The sequence below is a fragment of the Babylonia areolata genome, chromosome 16, assembly GCF_041734735.1.
Source record: "Babylonia areolata isolate BAREFJ2019XMU chromosome 16, ASM4173473v1, whole genome shotgun sequence".
NCBI lineage: Eukaryota > Metazoa > Mollusca > Gastropoda > Neogastropoda > Buccinidae > Babylonia > Babylonia areolata.
In genome coordinates, this window is record NC_134891.1 from 5880980 (window position 1) to 5890140 (window position 9161).

Sequence of the window (9161 nt, forward strand, 5' to 3'; positions counted from 1 at the left end):
CAGTTTGAGAAAAAAAAACAACAACAACTGACAAGCCATGTCAACCCCTAAGGGCTTGACAGATTTCACAATGTAATGTACAGTAACACAACTGAAAGAGGACTGCGGACAATGAACGCTCAATACTGACAGGTTGCTGTCGTCATCAAAAGATGGCAGGTAGACTAAATCCTCCCTCCTTAGAATTTCAACCCTCTTGCTGCTTCTTCTTCTTCTTCTTCTGCGTTCGTGGGCCGCAACTCCCACGTTCACTCGCATGTACACGAGTGGGCTTTTACGTGCATGACCGTTTTTTTAACCCCGCCATGTAGGCACCCATATTCCACTTTCGGGGGTGTGCATGCTGGGTATGTTCTTGTTCTTGATCTTCTGCATGCATTTACACACGAAGGGGGTTCAGGCACTAGCAGGTCTGCACATATGTTGACCTGGGAGATCGGAAAAATCTCCACCCTTTACCCACCAGGCGCCGTCACCGTGATTCGAACCCGGGACCCTCAGATTGAAAGTCCAACGCTTTAACCACTCGGCTATTGCGCCCGTCAACCCTCTTGCAATCATCATGTTATTTCACAGAGAAACTTTCCCAGTTCTGAGTGAGAATGCAAGTAGTAGGCCTCCTTCAGTCATGGCTGACCATGGATACAGTATACCCGACCTAATGTCTAACTGGGCTGTCTGCTTGGACCAAGCAGCATCGCCTGTGACTGTAGAGACCCGATGCGAGAGAGACAGTCTCTGTCGCAGCGGTCACATGTGTAAGCTGATGCTGGTCTGTCGGCTGCCGTACGTCCCTTTTCTGCGAGCTTGCTTTTCTGCTGCAGCAGCTGACAGTTTGTCCTCACCAATCCGTAGCTGATTCTTGAGAGTGCTTCTCCATCTGTTGCGGTCATCTGCAAGGCCCTCCCAGGAATCAGTGTTGATCTCAAGTGCCTTGAGAATGCAAGAAGGTTAACTCATTCAGTACGGCCAGTCCTCTCTTCTCCTCTACACAGACCCATCGGATGTCCAGTGGGTATCTGAATGACCCAACCTTCAGCTTCCGTCCTCAGAATTGTGGTATTCTTTGTCAACATTCACCTCTTCAGTATAAGAGCCTTCCGCTTGCAATATTTTGATGATGGTAATTGGGGTGAAACGCTGTTAACGTCGTCTCTTTCGCCGTTCGTATGGAAAGAGTTAAAACAAGATCACTGAAGCCACTGAGATCCAACAGGCCCAGGACCTTCACAGCCAACAAACTTGTAAAGTAGGATGACGGGCGCAATAGCCGAGTGGTTAAAGCGTTGGACTGTCAATCTGAGGGTCCCGGGTTCGAATCACGGTGACGGCGCCTGGTGGGTAAAGGGTGGAGATTTTTACGATCTCCCAGGTCAACATAAGTGCAGACCTGCTAGTGCCTGCACCCCTTTCGTGTGTATATGCAAGCAGAGGATCAAATACACACGTTAAAGATCCTGTCATCCATGTCAGCGTTCGGTGGGTTATGGAAACAAGAACATACCCAGCATGCACACCCCCGAAAACGGAGTATGGCTGCCTACATGGCGGGGTAAAAACGGTCATACACGTAAAAGCCCACTCGTGTGCATACGAGTGAACGCAGAAGGAGAAGAAGTAAAGTAGGGCAGATCATTCCCATCAGTCGACTCCCATACGACAGACCATCCCACCATCCTGAAAGCACATGGGTCACCCCTTCCATCAGACCTGGGTCGTGTTAGATTATACTTACTCACTTACTTCCCTTTATAGCCCCCCTGACATGTATGGCAGCAAGGAAAGAACCGCCACTCTCTCGTCTTGTCTGTGTTCGGCAAGTCGCTGCTGGATGGGGCGCCCTGGGTGAGCTTCAGGTGTGACTGATTACCGCATCCAAAAAGGCTCGCAATTAGAACACCTCTGTCCACTTCAGGATCCGCCCCCCCCTCCCCCTGAAACCCCCTCCCCTCCCCTCCCCCCACACTTCACCCTCACCTCCTCCCCTTCTCTCTCTCTCTCTCTGTGAGAAAGCTACGCCCCCACCTTTCGCCGTTTCAGTGCACAAAAATGCTGGTGTTGGCTCGCAGGTCCACGTTCTCAGGTAGCACGCCGCTGTCCAGGTAATCGTAGTAGAGGGTGTACATGCCTTGAGGTATCGCCTTCTTGGGGCCTTGCACTTTGCTCAGAATCTGAAAAGGGCACAAAAAGATGAGGAGACAGCCTGAGTTGGGCGGGGTGAAGGTAAAGCGTGTTTTTGTTGTACAAGAAAGTCTAGGTGCATGCGTCCATTCACACACACGCACACACACAGACATGTATGTATGTATGTATCTATTTATGAGTGTGTGCACATGTGATTGTGTGTGTGTGTGTGTGTGTGTGTGTGTGTGTGTGTGTGTGTTTTATCTTCAGTTTAACATCTATTCACTGTAAGTGTTTTTAGACGGAAAGGAGTAAGGAAGTGGATAAAGGAAAGGGAATGCATGTGAATATTAGTGTAAAAAGTATTCATGTTATGTATCAGTGGAAAAGTATATTATAAGAAAAAGGTCTAAAGAGTGTGTGTGTGTGTGTGCGCGCGCACGCGCGTGCGCGCATGCGTGTGTGTGTGGAGGGGCTGTGTATGTTTGGAGTATGGGGAGACATCTGTAAAGTGTGTAAATTTTACATAATTCTCTAATTAATAATTCTGTCTTGATTTGTGAGACTAGTGTGCGTTTGTGCATCTTCCATCATTGTTGTCTTATTTATTTATTTATTATTATTATTATTTTATTATTATTATTATTACTACTACCTTTTTTATATTATAATTATTATTTATTTATTTATGTAAGCTTATCTATTATTTATTCACCTTTTTTTTTTCTTTTTTTTTTTTCTCAAGGCCTGACTAAGTGTGTTGGGTTACGCTGCTGGTCAGGCATCTGCTTGGCAGATGTGGTGTAGCGTATATGGATTTGTCCGAACGCAATGACGCCTCCTTGAGCTACTGAAACTGAAACTGAAGCATCTTCCTGTAAAAGTGTGCATGATTCATCAAACCAGGGCAAAACTTATTGTGGGGCAGTTCATGGTGATGATCCAAAGAAGGACTAATATAAAACATCATCATCAAGCATACAATATATATATATATATATATAAAATCAGTGGTTTCTTTTTCGTTTTGTTTTTTCAACATATTCCCAAATGTCTGATGCTTTTTAATTTTTTTTTCTACTTCAGCTTGGAATTTTAGTCGACACAGAACTATCTCAGGCTTGCATGCTGTATGAGAACTAGTCGTACATTAACTCTCTCCATACGAATGGCGAAAGAGACGACGTTAACAGCGTTTCACCCCAATTACCATCATCAAAATATTGCAAGCGGAAGGCTCTTATACTGAAGACGTGAATGTTGACAAAGAATACCACAATTCTGACGACGGAAGCTAAAGGTTGGGTCATTGAGACACCCACTGGACATCCGAGGGATCTGTGTAGAGGAGAAGAGAGGACTGGCCGTACTGAGTGAGTTAAGGGGGTAAGACTAAGAGCAAATAATAAATTACCCTAATTCCAATCTAATCAAAGGCATGTCAAATGTAATAAATTACCCTAATTCCAATCTAATCAAAGGCATGTCAAATGTAATAATCAAAAATCAATTTTTGGCAATTTTGTAATGATAGATAATGATGATATAATAATATTGAATATGAATTATAATGTGTAACTTAGTTTCTGAACCATGCCACTGAAACTGTATCCTATAATAATCATAAAGATAATAATAATTAAATAATGAAAAGAAGAAGAAGAAGAAGAAGAAGAAGATGATGATGAAGATGAAGGAGACGACGACGAAGAAATTCTAGAAGAACAACAACAATAACAACAACAACAATGGGTGTAAAAGTTTTCTTTTCAATCGCCAAAGACGTGGAACAAGCTCCCTGGTAACCTCCTCCATTCTGATTCCCTCGCATCTTTTAAATCTCATCTCAAAACTCACCTTTACCCTCAGCAATAAGTTCAATTGTGGCAGGTCCACTTCCTTTGCATTAGCTGTGCTTGACTATGTGTGTATACATATGTATGTGTACATAACTACATGCATGTATATGAATGTGTATTGTGTGTGCGTGTGTTTATGTAAGTTTGTGCCCTCCTATGTGTGCGTGTGTGTTAGGGTAGCTGTTAGATATGTATGTTAAAATGTATGTATGCAGTGTGTGTGTGTGTGTGTGTGTGTGTGTGTGTGCGTGCGAGTGTGTGTAGTCACATTTTGGTGTGTGTATGTAACATTGATATAATGTTTTATGTTAACAAAAGCGTTTTTGTAAAGCACCTAGAGCAGATTTCTGGATAGTGTGCTATATAAGTATCCATTATTATTCTTATTATTAAGATACAAAGTTTCACGATCTCACTGACCGATTTCATATTTGCGCATGACGGGCACAATAGCTGAGTGGTTAAAGCGTTGGACTGTCAATCTGTGGGTCCCGGGTTCGAATCACGGTGACGGCGCCTAGTGGGTAAAGGGTGGAGATTTTTACGATCTCCCAGGTCAACATATGTGCAGACCTGCTAGTGCCTGAACCCACTTTCGTGTGTATATGCAAGCAGAAGATCAAATACACACGTTACAGATCCTGTAATCCATGTCAGCGTTCAGTGGGTTATGGAAACAAGAACATATCCAGCATGCACACCCCCGAAAATGGAGTATGGCTGCCTACATGGCGGAGTAAAAACGGTCATACACGTAAAAGCCCACTCGTGTGCATATGAGTGAACGCAGAAGAAGAAGATGATAGTTGCGCATATTACGAGATCGGGTGTCACATCAGTATCTGGAAGTATAGGTGAGGATAGGATATCGTAGCAGGGACAATGAAGCACCTTTTATGACTAGGTTTATTAAATAAAGTATGATGAGGGTTTTAGCAGACTGGAAGGGGGGAACAAAGAGGAATAATGGACGCACTGATAATTCATTGTGTAAATGTGACAGGCGTGTGATGTATATTATATGAGTGTGATGTAGCCTAATGTAGCTCTTGGAGACATTATTTGATCAGTCCGTATGTGCTGCAGCTTTGTCAAAACAGCAGCTGCCTCCTTTGCTGCCTTGGGGGGGGGTCCTCTGACCCACTGTTGGTGTGGCATCGCGGTGCCGTTGCTGAGTTCTGCTGTCCTTTTAACTAGCTAGCCTACCGAACAGCTGGGCTGCTGGTTGGTTGGCGGAACTCGGCTGCGGTGCCATCTTGTCAGATTAGTAGCGAGCTTTAGTCTAACACGACTGGCTAACCACAGGAGGTAGACTACATAACACATGGGCGCCTGTGCGTGCACACATCAGGAGTTGATAGCCTTGAGATGGCTTCAGTAGTCAAGCAGACTTAACATTAAGATTTGATTTATGCGCGTGAGCACGCGCGCGTGTGTGTGTGGTTGTGAGTGTGTGCGTGTGTGTAAGGGTGTGTGTGTGTGTGTGTGTGGTGGGGAGTTTCTTTCCAACATTTTGTGAACACTGTTCTAAATATCTTCAATCTCTTTTTGATTTTCTAATCTAAGGGCAACAGCAGCGTGTGTGTGTGTTTTAAACCATGGATAGTGTGTGTGCATGTGTGTGTGTGCATGTGTGTGTGTGTGAATGTGTATATATGTGTGTGTGTGTGTGTGTGTGCGCGCACGTGCGTGCATGTGTGTGTGTATGCAAGTGTTTGTGCGTGTAGAGATGGGTGAAAATGTGTGTGGTGGGGAGTTTCTTTCCAACATTTTGTGAACACTGTTCTAAATATCTTCAATCTCTTTTTGATTTTCTAGTCTAAGGGCAACAGCAGCGTGTGTTTTTTAAACCATGGATGGTGTGTGTGCATGTGTATGTGTGTGTGTGTGTGTGTGTAAAATATATATATATATATATTGTTGTTTTTTTTATTTATTTTTTTTTTAAACAAAGTTTTTGAACAATGCCATTATGACTGACGCTGTATCCAACCCATCCCACAATGCCCAGTTACAGTGTTCCCAATGGGCCTGATTTTTTGAGGGTCACTGTGACCCTTTGACTGGAATTTTTGAGGGTCATTGTCACATTTCTGAGGGTCAACAGGAAAACATACAAAAAATCAATGAAGACAATTGTAAAAATGAAAATGAAAAGAAACCCACACCTTCTCCAAACAAGGACATTCGAAATGCTTGAATACAATGAAAACACAGTCAACTACTTATAATGAGCACATAACCATACTCACTACTAATGAACACACAACAGCGTTTGCCTGCATCGGCAAGGGAAGTTACTCTAACACGTTTTTGGCCAGCTCAGTTTCGTCTGCTATGCACTAGCCTAAGCTTAGGCCCACGATGCGTGCTTCGCGGTTTTCCTGGAAGCCGTAAGATGCTTGTTAGTTTCAGGAAAAAGTGTGCGTCACATTGACGCACAGGGTAAAAATTTTGTGCGTCAAAGTTGTAAATCTGTGCGTCATTTACGCACATATGTACGTTTTTGGGAACACTGAGTTACCTCTCTGGAGTTCATGGACTTTTAAACAAAGTTTTTGAACAATGCCATTATGACTGACGCTGTATCCAACCCATCCCACAATGCCCAGTTACCTCTTTGGAGTTCATGGACTTTTAAACAAAGTTTTTGAACAATGCCATTATGACTGACGCTGTATCCAACCCATCCCACAATGCCCAGTTACCTCTTTGGAGTTCATGGACACCTGGGCCTGAAGGACACACAGGCCGAACACCATGGCGAAGGTCAAGGCCATAAACAGCGACATCAACAGGACACTGAAAGCACAATTAAAAGAGGAGCTTGTAGAAAAAATGTTCAGAGAGGGAAAAAGTTTGTTTTATTTTTCACAACTGTGGATGGTGTGTGTGTGTGTGTGTGTGTGTGTGTGTGTGTGTGTGTTACAGACGGGGCTCAAGCTCTGATACACACCCCTAGTCACCATACATGTACGTACACATGCAGCACTAAGAGCCAATGCAATTTTGCCTCCTAGTTTGAGAGTCATAGTCCTTCACAAAAGACTGAACTGTAAATGGTTTCCCATTGACTGGAGAAACCAATGATAATACAGCTCTCACTTTGCTGTTGGCCCAAATGTAAACTTATGTCAATTTGTGTACACAAGCAAGCAATACACAACAACAGCTTCATTTCCATCCACACCCCTAATCATCCTCCCATCCTCACACACACAGAGTGGAGTGTTGGCCTAGAGGTAAAAGAATCTGAGCACACTGGTTCAAATCATACAGGCAGTCGCCAGTATTTTCTCCCCTTCAACTAGACCTTAAGTGGTGTTCTGGACGCTAGTCATTTGGATGAGACGATAAACCAGGGTCCCGTGTGCAGCATGCATTTAGCGCACATAAAAGAACCCACGGCAACACAAGGGTTGTCCCTGACAAAATTCTGTAGAAAAATCCACTTCAATAAGAAAACAAATAAAACTGCAGGCAGAAAAAAAATACAAAAAAATGGGTGGCGCTGTCAGTGTAGCGGTGCGCTCTCCCTGGGGGGAGAGCAGCCCGAATTTCACACAGAGAAATGTGTTGTGGCAAAAAAGAAAAAAAGAAAAAAAAAAGAGTAACACAGTAATAATATACAAAGTACTCACTACAAGTGTTTCTCGGAGCAGGACAGCTTCTTGCAGGCCCTCCGGAGGTCCTCCCCCACCAGGTACGTGTCCCACTGCAGGACCTCCTCTGCCCGGTTCTCCGCGCACAGCTTGTCATACAGGTCCACGCTCAGGGGGTTCACCTCCCCGTCACCCCCTCCCTCCCCTTCCTCCTCCTCTTCCTCCTCCTTGGCTTCTGCATTAGCACACTTCTTGGCCGATTCATCAACACACTTGGTTGGTGGTTTATCAACACAATTCTTGGCCGATTCATCAACACACTTGGTTGGTGGTTTATCAACACAATTCTTGGCCGATTTATCAACACACTTGCCCGATTCATCAACACACTTCTTAGCTCCTTCGTCAACACACCTGGCTGATCCATCAACACTCCTGGCATCTTCATCAACACACTCCTTGGCAGTTTCATCAACACAATAATTAGCCTCTTCATCAACACACTTGGCTGATCCACCAACACATTTTTTCACTCCTTTGTCAACACACTGGGCTGATTTATCAACACAGTTTTCCCTGCAGTCACTTTCTATTCTGTGTCTTTCGTCTTTTCTTCCACGGTGGTGGTTATCGCTGCACTCTCCTTTCCTTCGGCTCTTTCTCTTTGTGTTGCTACCAACTTTCTTGGAACCGTCTTTGTTAAACGTCTTTGTGTCGCCGTTTGTGCAAGTGTGTTCACCTTCTCCCCCCGAGGTCTGAACAAGGTGTTTATTCTGTTTGTCTTGTGGAGGAGTTGTGGGATATGTGCTGAAGTCTATCATCAGCTGTTCGGAGCGCTGTGCGTTGCAGGTTTTGGTGGATGTCTGTGCATCATCTGTGCAGTTCTTTTCATGTGCAACTGCTTCTGATGTCCTGTCCTGAAATCATAGTGCACTAAAGTAGTCCATTACAGCGTTCAGTGAAAGTGCTGAAGCATTTAAAGAAATGAAAATACAGAGGGGAAAAAAATCAAAGAAAGATGGAATCAATCATGTATGTGAGTACACACACACACCACACACACACACCACACACACCACACACACACACACACACCACACACACACCCATACACACACACCACACACACACACACCCATACACACACACACACACACACACACACACACACACCACACACACACCCATACACACACACACACACACACCCATACACACACACACACACCCATACACACACACACACACACACACACACACACACACACACACACACACACACACACACACACACACCACACACACACACACACATGATACAAACATACTCTCAAGGATACTATTAAAGTATTATATACGCACAGTACAAGCATCCAAACATTCTACAATGAACAAGAGCAGTTTAACTCTTTCAGCCCTATTGGAGGCTTTTGTCGACTAAAAAGTTCACCACAATAGGCAAATTAAGTCAAATATTGAGGGGTCATGTTAGACGTTGCATTTTCCACATTACTCGACAGCTTCAGCCAACTTTCCTGCGAAATAGAAAATTGACAAACCTCCCCCCCCCCCCACC

At 44.2% G+C, this 9161-nt stretch overlaps 1 protein-coding gene across 1 annotated transcript; it reads right to left on the reverse strand.

Moving 5' to 3' along the window:
• Window positions 1-1590: 1590 nt before the first annotated feature.
• On the reverse strand, window positions 1591-8486 carry LOC143290813 (uncharacterized). Its single transcript, XM_076600336.1, has 3 exons — window positions 7625-8486; window positions 6692-6785; window positions 1591-2171 (listed from the first exon to the last, which is right to left on the reverse strand). Exons 1-3 carry the CDS (start codon window positions 8404-8406, stop codon window positions 2037-2039), a joined length of 1011 nt encoding a protein of 336 aa, XP_076456451.1. The 5' UTR covers window positions 8407-8486; the 3' UTR covers window positions 1591-2036.
• Window positions 8487-9161: the final 675 nt, after the last annotated feature.